The sequence below is a fragment of the Rhinoderma darwinii genome, chromosome 1, assembly GCF_050947455.1.
Source record: "Rhinoderma darwinii isolate aRhiDar2 chromosome 1, aRhiDar2.hap1, whole genome shotgun sequence".
In the NCBI taxonomy this organism is placed as follows: Eukaryota; Metazoa; Chordata; class Amphibia; order Anura; family Rhinodermatidae; genus Rhinoderma; species Rhinoderma darwinii.
The window spans coordinates 279348068-279361591 of record NC_134687.1 but is presented as its reverse complement, the minus strand read 5'-3'; the positions used below and the strand labels follow the sequence as shown (position 1 = coordinate 279361591).

The following is a 13524-nucleotide window of genomic DNA, read 5'->3' as shown; positions in this document are numbered from 1 at the left end:
TTGTCCTATTGGACTCTGATTTGGATGCCCTTGCTGCTACACAATAAAAAAAAAAAAAAGCTATCCCTTCTATCACATTATTCCTTGCTCCACTGGCGTACAGTGCGTTTCAAGCAGGGTCTCCAGGGCAGAGGCTCCCCAGTCATTCCCATCTTTGGTAATCCCATGTGCCCCTGGCGTTGAGGAGGACTGCCTATCACTGGTGGTTCTCCAGGGTTCATAACTTCCTGGTCTGATAAACCCTTAGGTTGGGTTCCCAGTGCAGATTTTGCATGCGTTTTTCAAGCCAAAAGCAAGAAACGGTCCCTAAACAGAAGAAATATAAGAAGAAAAGTTTTATAGGTCTGCTCTCCTGGATCCAATTCTGGTTTTGGCTTAGAAAATGCAGGCAAAAATCTGCAACAAATCTGCACTGTGGGAACCCAGCCTTAGTCATTTCATTTCTATTTTCTATTCACCCCATCAGAAAACTTCTGGAATTTTGGATGCGCTTTGTTTTCCACTTTTTTGCGGTCGTTAAATCGAATGCAAAAAACAAAAGGGCAAAAACCGCCACAAAAAAAAAAAAAACATACGCTCAAAAACAAACGCTGCAGGTTTTTTCTGCTTTCCACTGATTTCAATGGAAGGTCAGAGACAGTAACCGATCACAGAAAGAGCACGCCGGTTTGTTTTTTTTTTCCCCGCGAGCGGCCAAAAGCCACCTGGGAAATAGAACGCATCTGACTCCCATTGAAATCAATGGGGGGCGATTTGGGCAGTTTCCTGGCGCGGATTCAGACACACTTTCCCCATCAAAATCAGCGGGGAAAAAAAAACTCCCTGTGAACTGACCCTAATAGTTGTTATATTAAAAATAAAAACACACAAAATACATATACTGTCAACATACAATTTTATTCTTTTAAAAAATATATTTTTACACTCATATGAAAAAGAATTGTAATAAAATTTAGCATTTTTTTTTTTTAAATGCCATCATCTTACAAAAGGTGATTGTCAAAGTGATTTCTTTAGCCTACAAACTGATATAGTTAGACATTCACCCTCAATTTATAGACCACATCAGAGATAGGGAAAATCTAATTTAGTGCCCCTTCTCAAATGACTGCAATTAAAGAGTACCTGTCCCTAGATTTTATGAAATTAAACCATCACCATGATTGCTGTACTGATTGTAAATACCTATGTAGACATGCTGCTATCAAAATTATGTTTTAGGATGATGTATAAAATATGTTATAAATACGCGCATGCTTTATATAAATGGCTTACCCCGAGCCATCTGGGCGATGCTGGAGGAATGAGGAGTCACTGTGGTGGCTGTAATTACGCCCATTCTGCCTTGATCGACGCCCCGCTCGGCAGAGCTAGTGATGACTTCACACACCCAGCGGGACGTCAATCAAGGTATGCGGCATATGTGTGTGAGAGAGAGGGATAGGAGAGAAGAAGCTCCTTTCTGGAGAAGAGTTCTGGGAAAACGGATAATTAGTGATGGAGCCTATAAAAAGGGGAAAACCCCTGAAAATGTGATACAAGTCGTATAATGGTCAGGAATAGTGTTATTCCTCATATACACACATGACACATGCCAATTCTAAAAAGTCTCCTAAAACAGGTAATCTTTAAAAAGGGTTTGTCCCATCCGGAATTAGCCACGGAGGTGATCAGCTGATTGCCATAGGTTCGGCTACTGTTGCATTACATACATCCAATCAAATAAATAGGCAACCATGTAATACAGTCCTCCATTGTAAGACCCACTCATATGCCCCTTTAAAGCATCACTCTACTTTTGCTCCGACATGGTATAAATTTCTGCCAGCTGACCGATTCAAAGAACAGAAGACAAACCAATACTTTGCTATTAAATAAGGTGAATAAGATTTTTTTTTTTTAAAAAGGCTGATTTTTTTTTCTCTCCTAGAAATAGCGCCACTTGCCCATGGGCTGTGTCTGGTATTAAAGCTCAGCTTCATTTTTCTAGGAAAAAAAAAAGCAAAGTTCTACTTTATTCTTACACATCCCAACCGTTTTTTTCGGCAGATTATTGTAGAAATTTCTGCAACTGAAAATCCGTTCCATACATCTGCATGGGGTTGTTTCTACAGCAGATGCATGGATTTCTGCAAGTTCCATTCAGATGAATGGAACAGTCACACAGTTGAAGTCACAAGTTCACACACAGCTTACTCATATTCAAAAAAATCAGTTTTCACAATTCCTGTTATTTAATTAATCCTAGTACACATTCCCTCTCTTAGGTCCGTCACTACTATATTTCAAGAATGTGACAGGTCAGAAATTTTTTAGATACAATGAGTTATTTCAGCTTTTCTTTCATCACATTCCCAATGACTCCGAAGTTTCCATACACCAAGTGGACGGTGCCTTTTAAATAGCTTGGAATAATCCAGAAAACGATGTTCACGGCTTTAGAAACTTCGGATAATTGACATAATTTGAACTAATTGGAGGTGTACCTGTGGCAGGATTTTAAGGCCTTCCTTCATGGCCTACTTTCCTCTTTGCTTGACATCATGAGAAAATCCAAAGAAATCAGCCAAATAAAAACAGAAAAAGAATTGTGGTCCTCCACAAGTCTGGTACATCTTTGGGAGTAATTTCCAAATGCCTGAAGGTACCACGTTCATCTGTTCAAACGATAATATGCAAGTATGTACACAACATGGGACCACGCAGCCATCATACCATCCAGGAAGGGGACACGTTCTGTCTCCTAAAGATGAACGTACTTTGGTGCAAAGAATACACATCCAAGAACCACAGCAAACGACCTTGTGAAGATGCTGGAGCAAACAGGTCTAAATCAACAGTAAAATGTGACCTATATCGACATGACCCGAAAGGGAGTTCTGCAAGGAAGAAGCCACTGCTCCAAAACCACCATAAAAAAGCAACAGGTTTCTGTTTAAAACTGCGCATGGGAACAAGTTTTATTTTTTGGAAAAATGTCCTCTGGTCCAATGGAACAAAAATGACCATTGAAAGCCATCCGAACTGTGAAGCAGGGGGCGGCAGCATTGTGTTGTGGGGGTGCTTTACTGTAGGAGGGACTGGTGCACTACACAAAATAGATGGCATTAGGTGGAAAGAAAATGATGGAGAAGTTGAGGCAACATCTCAAGCCAACAGTAAGGACGTTAAAGCTTGGGCTGGGCACAAACGGGTCTTCCAAATGGACAATGACACCAAGCATACTTCCAGAGTTGTGGCAAAATGGATTAAGGACAAGAAAGTGAAGATAATGTAGTGGCCATCACAAAGCCCTGGCCCCAATCCCATAGAAAATAAAAGCGTGTGCAAGCAAGGAGTTCTACAAACTCAGCTACACCAGTTCTGTCAGGAGAAATGGGCCAAAATTCCAGCAACTTATTGTGAGAAGCTTGTGGAAGACTACCCGAAACGTTTGCCCCAAGTTAGACAACTTATAGGCAATGCTACCAAATACTAGCCACATGTATGTAAACTTCTGAGCCGCTATTTCATTAAAAAAAAGTTTAATGAATGTGGCTAAAATATATGTAAACTTATGACTTCAACTGTATATATCTGCAACAAGTCTGTTTGGGAATATACCTTTGGGCCTTGTTCACACTGTGCAGATTTGCTGCATATTTTACATGTATTTTTTTAAGCCAAAACCAGGAAGGCAGCCTAAACAGCAGAAATATATAAAGGAAGACCTAATATATGATCTCCTGCCTGCATCAAATTCTGGTTTGGGCTCAAAAAAAAAAAAATAATAAAAAAAAAAAGGCATGAAAATTTGGAGCAAATCTGCGCTGTGTAAACAACGCGTATTTTGTGCAGAAAATCTGCAGCGTAATTCAGTACCAACAAAGTAATCGAGATTTCAAGTAATCTCATCTACATGTTGTGGAATGTTTCCGCACATAAAAATTGACCTGCGGTGCGAATTTTAAAATCTGAAGCATTTATCTTGCCTTTCTCTCGCAGAATTGTATCGGACAAATGTATTTTTTATTTTTTTTTTAAAAACGCACCAAATAATCCACACCTGTTTCAGCATCAAAAATGTAAAATCTGCATCTAAAAACGCAATATTAAAGGGGTTTTCCCATTATGAAAATGTATCACCTATCTCCAGCAGCCCCGTAGAAAGTGAATAGAGCGGTGGCCGAGCACGCAAAGTACCACTCCATTCATATAGGGCACTCCGGGACCCTACTGATTAGAGATTTATCACCTATCCAATGGATAGGTGATAAATCCTAATAAGAAAACCCATTTAAAGGCGGTTTTCCCCATCAGAGACATTTATGACATATCCACAGGATATGTAAAAAATTTCAGATAGATGCGGGTCTCACCTCTGGGACCTATCACCCATCTCCAGAACGGTGTCCCCTAATCCCCATTCTACTGCTTTGTGTTGTGGCTGACTCATGCGATTTCCAACCATGAATTACAGAAACAGCGCCGTTTCCGTAAGTTCCATAGAACTGAATGGTAGCTACGCTGTTTTCTTGTTCATGGTCGGAAATCACAAGCTTCAGCCACAACACAGAGCAGTAGAACGGGGTTTAGTGCCCCCATTCTAGAGATAGGTGGGACCCGTAGCTATCTGACGTTTATGACATAGGTGGATATGTCATAAATGTCTCTGATGGGAAAACCCCTTTAAGTGCAGATTTTACCTACATGTATCTGCAGTTTTGAAGAGTATTTTCTGCATCAAATTCTGCAATATGTGCATGTAGAGACCAAAACCATCTTACAAGACTATTCTACAAAGAAAGCAGCAGTGTAGCATATTCAATGCAAACTACAGTGTGCGACAGGTTGCGCTCGCTTTCGGAACACAGAAATGTGATGTACAGTAAGTAGACAACTGGAAAGGTCAGTGCTGAAACTACTGATAGAAATGGAAGTGCACATGCATCTTTAAATTAAGACGTTCATCTAATAGAAAAACATTCGACTATCACAAGTGCAGGACAATGGGAAGATTCGGTTTGCAAATTCTCACATCTGGTGTGAACGGACTTGCTTCATCTTTCTTCCAGGCAATTTCAGTTTAGATAGACATCAGATGTTTGAGGGTTCCAGCTGAAACCGAGATTCCGCCGATATCCCATACTGTACTAAAGGATCCTGCATGTACAAGTCAATGTAAGTATCTCAACAATCAAACAGAAGCCCCAAGTAATGTTCAAAATAGCCCCATCCCCTTAACTCACCTTCCCACTAATCCTCAGAATTTCATTTCTATAAAACAGGAGACTTCTCCTCATGAACTCGTAGCTGAAACACAACAGCACATGCTCAAAGCACGCAACAAAGGAGCTCCAGAAGTTTGCGAAACCATCTTATGCTACACGGGGTATTCAGCTACCACCTCTATTTAGAGGTTACACATTTAAAACACCATTCATTGTGCGGCATACAAAATGCTTTTAGGGTGGTCACGCGTGGCAGATTTTGTTGCAGAAATTTCTGCGACTGAAAATCAGTTCCATTCATCTGAACGGAGTCGTTTCGGCAGAACACGGATTTATGCAAGTTGCATTTAGAGGATTATAAATGATTTTCAGTCACAAAAATTACTGCAACGATCTGCCGCGTGTGAATTCACCCACTCTTGCAACGCATAATCCATGAATTCTAAAATAATCGGAACAATACGTAGCAGATATATGAGCAGAGATTACCATTTTATTTTGTACTGCTTTTCTGCAGGTTCTTTACAGAAGAGATTTATAGAGTGGTAATATTACATTGGGATCACAGTTTTTTAGCTCATTTTATACACCCTAAAATCCCACTTTTGCAGCTGCTACTTGACATTGAGTGCTTCTGCTTAGCATACTTGTAACCAGAATACCCAGTGGAAATTAAATGAGGTAGGAGAGGCAGATGGCTGTTGTGCAGACCTGACCCGCTTTTGAGGCCTACCACTTGTAACGTCCATGGCCGTGGATCGTCGTTCAGACTTACCCTCTGATGGCTCCGGCCATGGACGTCTGTGTTCTCGGCGGCATCTCCCTCCAGGGAGATGCCGGCACTCACTTCCGGGTTCTGAGACTGTTTCCCGCAGGGCGCGCGCGCCCGCACGGCCTTAAAGGGCCAGTACGCGTCCAGTTGTTTATAAATCAGTAATTAGCCCAGGATGCTACTGGACTATAAAAAGGCCTCTGCCCACTTGTTCCTTGCCTAAGCGTTGTTGTATACCTAAAGTTTGTCTTGCAAATGGTCTCCCAGTGTTTTCCAGTTCCCAGTGTTACCCGTTCCTGCTGCCTGTACCCTGTATCCCGTGCTACCGTGCCTTTGTGCCATCTACAGTGAAAGTCAATTTGTGTCTCCGCCACAATCTATATTGCCTCAGGTCCCCTTTCTGGACTATAGACATTGTTTTGTGCCTAGTTGGCCAGCTGCTATTCTGCTACACGGTACGGCCTCAGTGAGCCACCCTCAGGTGAGTGGGGACACTGGTGGGGAGCAGTAGATGAAAGGAATCCCATAGGCTGATGCTCGACAGAGGAGCTTGCGCTTCTGTAGCTCGTCTTCCTGCCAATGAAGGCAACAGCGCAGGTTTGTTGACACCACGCACCCACCAGATTGGGAAAACAGGAGGACAACCTCAACTGTTGGAGGGGCTAGCACATTTTTGAATTCTTAAGTGTCAAACCTCCTAGAAACAACAGCATATACCCATGGTCTGTGTCCCCCAATGATATGGACGAAATATTTAACTGTATAAAATTTAAAGTATACCTATCATTTTATCCCATATGTACAATACAATAGTGTATGCAGATATATTAAACTTTGCAATATCACTCATTACAGAAGAATAACCAGCTATGGCACGGTCTGTAAGGATTCTCCCCCTTTGCTGTGATTATCCACACAATGGGTTCACCAGGACTAGGGCCTGGTTCACATCTGCATTGGAGGCTATGTTAGGGGCTTTCATCACAGGTCCGACCGAAACTACCAGAAACAATAGCACAGCAAGCTGCGCTATTGTTGCCAGTAAAACGAAGGATTCTCCAACGGAACCCATTAAACTCCATGGGATCCGTCGGGCTACGACGGTGTCTGACATACAACGGTACTGGCACTTCCGGTATTTTCGTTGTTCTGCTCCTCTGACGGAGAGAAGAACAGAAATACCAACGCAGATACGAACGATTCCTAACACATAGTTCATTTCAATGGTTATACAGAATAGCTCAACCTTTTACAATATACTTTTAGTAGTGATTCATACCTGCAATGGAAGCTCAAACATAGTAAAGACATCACATGCAACATGTTTTTTCATGCATATACAGATTCAAAGGGGTTTTCCGGGTAAAAAAATAAAATTTGGCGGCTTCAAATGACAAGGGAGGATTACTTATAAATGGACGCTGCGTAGGTCAAATGCGCCGTTCCCCCGTTTTCAGTGGCAGTCACGTGACTACGAAACTCAGTTTCTTAGTTTCGGGCCAATGAAGTGGGGGGTTCACTTGGAGCTTTTTTTGTTTCTTTCTACTAAATCCCTCTACATCCAAATGCTTCTGGACTGTACAGTGCATATGCGGGGAGACAGCAAGGAAAATAACACACAAGGACGGGGGATGTATTCAGATCGCATGCGGTTGTGACACGCCGACCAATTGAGGAGTGTTTAGCCCAGTGAAGTAGTCGACAGGTGGTCGTAACTACGGACTACCGTGGGCGCGGACATGGTACTGCGCATCTGACCGATGCGGCATCCAACTATGAGTGAGAAGTCCTCACTTGTCATTAATACGACAGTTATAATTTTAATAGAGTAAGTTACTAATATATATATGTTATCCTGCTTTATCCAACAATCCAATGCTCACCTTGCGTTAGTCAGTGTTTCTACCCATTCTTCACGCTGTTCTTGGTTGCTGCATTCAAACATGTACCTTCTGTCTGGCTCATCAATGAAGGCTAGAGATCAAAACATTTGTAAGAACTTAATACAGGAAAGAAAAAGCATTCAAAAAGCTAAGGCCTCAAGCACACGACCGTATTTTTTCCCACCTGTAAATACTGGCGTAAATACGGGTCCGGCGTCACACGTATTCCACCCGTTTTGCACCAGTATTTACGAACCCGTGCCCGTAAATATGGGTCCGGTGTCACACGTATTCCACCCGTATTTACGGGCACGTTTTTGGCGGCAAAATAGCACTGCACTAATCGGCAGCCCCTTCTCTCTATCAGTGCAGGATAGAGAGAAGGGACAGCCTTTTCTGTAATAAAAGTTAAAGAAATTCATACTTACCCGGCCGTTGTCTTGGTGACGCGTCCCTCTCTTCACATCCAGCCCGACATCCCTGGATGACGCGGCAGTCCATGTGACCGCTGCAGCCTGTGATTGACCTGTGATTGGCTGCAGCGGTCACATGGCCTGAAACGTCATCCAGGACGTCGGGCCGGATGTCGAGAGGGACGCGTCACCAAGGCAACGGGCGGGAGACCGGACTGGAGGAAGCAGGAAGTTGTCGGTAAGTATGAACGTCTTTTATTTTAATTTTTTACAGGTTTATACTGATCGGTAGTCACTGTCCAGGGTGCTGAAAGAGTTACTGCCGATCAGTTAACTCTTTCAGCTCCCTGGACAGTGACTATTTACTGAAGTCGCTTAGCAACGCTGCCGTAATGACGGGTGCACACATGTAGCCACCCGTCATTACGAGAGCTCCATAGACTTCTATGGACTGTCCGTGCAGTTATTACGGCCTGAAATAGGACATGTTCTATCTTTTTCAACGGCACGGGCACCTTCCCGTAAGAAAACGGGAAGGCACCCGTCGCCAATAGAAGTCTATGAGCCCGTTATTACGACCCGTAATAACGGGAGTTTTTACGGTCGTGTGCATGAGGCCTAAATGAAGATGGTTATTGATATAAGATTTTTGTTTGTGGTTCCTGATGAAAATCTCAAGTCTCTGAAGATAGTCGGATTGTCCTCTAACTTCTCCTGCCTGGGGTGGGGGAACAGGGTCAGATAGGGATTCCTCAGATTCTTTTCGGTCCCCTAAAAATGGCCAGCTTCAAACAGTACTAAGTAGTCAGACCATGTTCATGATGGCAATACATACATATTGAGAAACCTCTCTCCTCTTCCTTCTTCACTATGCAGTGTTCTAAAAGCAGCGCTCCAATGGGCTAGAATAAAACACAAACATACAATGAATAAGGGCATACAGATGTATGGCACAGGGATACAAAGAACAGCAGAATCTCTGTCATTCACCACCCAATGTCTGGATGAGATCTTGTAGAACCTGTGCCAATCATGGAAGTGCGGCACCAGAATGTACTGCAACAGAACAGACATAAAGAAAGGAGAAGGTAGTTAACTACATTTACCCACCTCCTCTTCATCTGCCCGGAAGTAAAACAGGAAATTCACAATCAATTTCACCAGACGCTTCTTCAGTACTGAACAAAGGAAAAAAAGCTATACATAAGCTAAAACAGCATTAAATTCAAGAAAAAGAAATAAAAGAAAAGAGCGAGTGAAACTGTTCCTGTACATAGGTGATACAGATTGTGTCAAGTGCATCAAAATCCATGCAACTGACGGCAGGGAGGATTGAAAAAGTGTAAAAAAGTCAGTCCCTTCCCCCACACAATAGCGCTGGATGCAATCTGGGCAGATTCACTATGGTTGCTGCGCCAGAATTCTGACCTATGTTGCACTTTTTTTTTTCCGGTACAAATCAATTTAGAAAAAAAATTGGAATTTATTTGCGCAAAAAAAATGACAATGTTTGAGCCTCACTAGACACTTTTCAAAAGTGTCTCAAAAAGGAGGTGTGGCTTAAAACGCTCTAACGTGCGCCAAAAAACAGGTGTAAATCTAAGCTAACCAGGAGGTGGTATAAGGAAGAGAAAACGGTCTAGCAAAATCTGCCAAATTTATCAAACAGCGTGCGCCCATTTTGATAAATTTGGCGGATCTACTGACTGCCTGATCGATGTTTACGCCAACTATTAGACCGCATTAGTCAATTGTGACTGATGTAAAGAGGACTCTTCCCAGAATGCAAATCCCCAAAACATGACCTAAGCAGGCACTAAGTCAACAAGGAAAGTTCGGAGATTTCAGCTGTAAAGCCTACAGAATGGTGGATGCCGCTCTGGACTATTCTACAGGCTGTAAGGGTCCTCTTACACAGCCGACGTGGGCCGTCTATACGAGCAGCGATCAATGAGACCGCTGGTTGATCGGCGCTCGTTTTCTCATTACTACAAGCGCTAGAAATATGAGCCGCAGACAATATTTTAGGCTGCATATACAACACTATCTTTGCATATGCGATACAAGCTTTGCTCGTACATCGGCTGACTGTTGCCCTGTTTACACAGGGCAATGATCGGGCACAAGCGTTCAGTGAACGCTCGCTTGCCCGATAATTGGCCGGTGTAAAAGGGCCTTAACGCAGGATTATTACTAGATATGTACTTTATTTACAAAGCTGCTATTGACCTCTTAGTGACCGCCACCATGCCTTTTCAGAGGTTACTAAGGGGTCTTATTCCGATGCATTACCCAGCAGTCAAACCCACCTCTATAAGCCCTGATTTTTTTTTCATAGCATGATGGGGGGTCCCAATCATGACAGTTATTACTATGGTGGGCAGAGGCTGGTGATGTAACTCCGTAGCGTCCACCCCCTGCACTTTATAGTACAGAGCAGGAGAGAACAGGAACTAGCCAACTCCATTTTTTATTCATTTCTAAAACGTTCTACAGGTTTTTTATTTTTAAATGGTGGCACAAAACTGAAAGTGGCAAAAGTAACGGTCCTCTCCCCTGACTGACGGGCAGAATACTGGTGCTTTTTGTGCCCATAATTCGGGCACAACACTTGGACCTCCTGCAGTTCATCAGAACACCATGGAAGCCTGTAGGGCTCTATCTTCAGTTCTAATGACCCGCAGGACGTCTGGGTGTGGTGCCCGAATTAGGGGCACACAAAAAATCACTCGTATTACGCCCGTCTGAAAGTGACATTACTATTCCACGTTCACGACTAGTACGGGAAATCTCCAGGAACGTTTCCTACCCTGACAGAACACAGTAATCACCAGCTATGGGGGAAGCAGTGGCCCTTATATCACTCACCACTGCCTTTCTTGGGGCCCCTCATATTCAGTTCCTCCGCTTTCTCCGCTCTCTGCCTGGAGAGGGACAGCAGCTCTTTCTCGTTGTACCGCATCCTAGGAACATGGCACGGCCCGGGGGCCTACTATGTAATAAAACCAAGACATGTTTAAAATCCGGACACAGTCGCGGCCAGAATAAAAACTTCACCCATATTTACACTACACCGCCTACCAGTCCTTGAAGCCGGAAATGTACGTTTTGTTCATATGAATAAAGTTACGTTAAGGACGACGTCATATCCGGCTAGTTACGACGCGCTTCTGTGGGAGAGCGAGGGAGCCGAGAAAGTGGGGACTAGAAAGAGGTGAGTAAGGAATAGGGTGGTCGCGGGTTGTGTGGGTAACTGTACGAGAGGCTTCCCCTGGCTGTTGGGCGTGGGTTTTATTACGTTCTGTGTACACCTCAGCGCAGAGCCGTGTTCACACAGAGCAGCCGCATGAAATACATAAGATCTGCTCTGGGCAGCAGTTGTAGGTTTATACCATATGCCGTACATGTGAAGCCATTGGAGATGGATAGTGCAGACACGACTGTATGACTGGAAGTGCCCCGATCTTCCTGGCTGTATTGGCTATGTATAAAGGGGTTTTCAGCAGAAGGGACTTCTTCGTACATTTCTAGTAAGTGGGGGTCCCACTTCTGGGACTTAGAGAGAGAGCGCAGGTTGAGCATACGTTCTGCCCCCATTTCTTTCTACCATTGGCCATTTTACTTGATAAAACAAATGTAACCCCTGTTCTCTTGAGGACCCCCAACTATCAGACAATTGATGTATCCTATGAACATGCCATTGTTGTCAGTGGTCGGAAGACCACCGCTTTCTTTACTGCTTACTTTGAACGCTGAGTTTAGGGCTCATGTATCTCGTCCGTGTGGGGACCGTAAAAACAATGGCCGTCACACAAACTCATGTATTTCAATGGGGTGTGTGAAGGGTCTGTGAAAAAAATAGGACATGTCCTATTATTATACTGCGTGTCACGCATCCCTCCATAGACTCTAGTCGATCTGTGACCACGCATCTCGCACGGGTGCGCCCTGGATATGGAAAACTTCAGTTTTTCACGTCCGAGGTTTGCTATGCTTGTCTGAATGTAGCCGAAGAGGGAGCTGAACTTTTCGGCTTCCTGTCCCCTTAGGAGAGTCAGGCTGACCACATCAGTCCAATCTTTATAATGGCAGAGCACTATACAGCACCGCGATCTACCTTACAAATGAATACTGTCGATATACACCCTGGAAATCATTGCCCCATGCTTCTGGGGTGTACTTCTACAGAAGCTAGGGGTTAAAGGAGTTTTCAGGGTGTCCAACATTGATGACCTATGTTTGACTGGTAGGTGTCCAACACCTGGGATCTGTGCTGATCTGCAGAATGAAGGGGCAGCGCCAATGCCCCTTAGCTGTTTACACTGGCACCATCACTGGAATGGGATTGCTCTTCATTATCCGGCACAGCCACCAAATGGCTAAGCTGCAGTGCCAATGTTAACAATAAACACTGAAAAAAGCACTGCTCTTTTCTGCGGTTTGTGTCTGGTATTTCATTTATTTAAAGGGTTATTCCCAACTCTGACGTTCATGGCAAATCCAAAAGGTATGATGTAAATGTCTGATAGATGTGGGTCCCAACTCTGAGACCCGCACCTTTATCGATAACTGATGTAATCTGACCGCTATTTCCCCCAGTGAAGCTGCCCCTAACTGGCAATTCCATAGTACCGTACAAATAGTCTTAAGCCGAATTCACACGAGCGTGTTCGGTCTGTGATATACAGACTGTATGTTGGCAGTATTTCCCGGACCGAACACAACACATTGCAGGGAGCCGGGCTCCTAGCGTCATAGTTATCTATGACGCTAGGTGTCACTGCCTACAGTGGGAAAACTATCCCATACTGTTATCATGTTTTCAGTATGGGGTGGTATTCCTGTGGGGAGGTAGTGACACTTAGCGTCATAGATAACTATGATGCCAGGAGCCCGGCTCCCTGCAATGTGTTCGGTCCGGGAAATACTGCAGGCATACAAACCATATATCGCGTACCGAACATCCTCTTGTGAATCTTGCCTACGACCCTATACCTTATCCCCATACCAGGTGCAATCCTACTCTTTACATTTGTTGCGCAGATTCATCCATTCCTTAAAGGGAAGGTGTCATGAATTTATTTTTATTTTTTATCATATTGCTTTTAATATATTAACATACATTTTATTTATTTGTGTTCTCATGTTCTACTTTTTACTTTGTTCTTACTTTTACTTCTCTATGGGGCTGCCATTTTTTTTCATCTCTCTATGTGTAGATTAACGACACATACAGAGATGCTATA

The 13524-nt window shown here is 43.5% G+C and overlaps 2 protein-coding genes across 3 annotated transcripts in view; one reads left to right on the top strand and one right to left on the bottom strand.

Annotated features, from left to right (window-relative positions):
* Window positions 1-878: 878 nt before the first annotated feature.
* On the bottom strand, window positions 879-11434 carry PLEKHJ1 (pleckstrin homology domain containing J1). 2 transcript variants are annotated; one of them, XM_075864429.1, is made up of 7 exons: window positions 11360-11434; window positions 11147-11270; window positions 9389-9456; window positions 9114-9180; window positions 7866-7956; window positions 5229-5292; window positions 879-5142 (listed from the first exon to the last, which is right to left on the bottom strand). In XM_075864429.1, exons 2-7 carry the CDS (start codon window positions 11238-11240, stop codon window positions 5077-5079), a joined length of 450 nt encoding a protein of 149 aa, XP_075720544.1. In that variant the 5' UTR covers window positions 11241-11270; window positions 11360-11434; the 3' UTR covers window positions 879-5076. The 2 variants fall into 2 exon arrangements, with proteins under 2 accessions (XP_075720544.1, XP_075720537.1); XM_075864422.1 differs by lacking the exon at window positions 11360-11434 and having other exon boundaries at window positions 11147-11339.
* SF3A2 (splicing factor 3a subunit 2) overlaps window positions 11390-13524 on the top strand; it is a 30662-nt gene continuing 28527 nt past the window's right edge. The window contains exon 1 of the mRNA XM_075864411.1: window positions 11390-11492. The gene's annotated coding sequence lies outside the window, so the exon portion shown is untranslated. The remainder of the gene's footprint in view (window positions 11493-13524) is intronic.

Bases quoted from the DNA above. Each gene is read 5' to 3' on its own strand.
- PLEKHJ1 (XM_075864429.1), bottom strand. From the start codon at position 11,240: ATGCGGTACAACGAGAAAGAGCTGCTGTCCCTCTCCAGGCAGAGAGCG. The intron at 9,181-9,388 runs GTGGGTAAATGT...GTTTTATTCTAG, and splicing joins TCCGGGCAGATGAAGAGGAG to CCCATTGGAGCGCTGCTTTT. The intron at 5,143-5,228 runs GTGAGTTAAGGG...TTGTACATGCAG, and splicing joins TTCTGAGGATTAGTGGGAAG to GATCCTTTAGTACAGTATGG.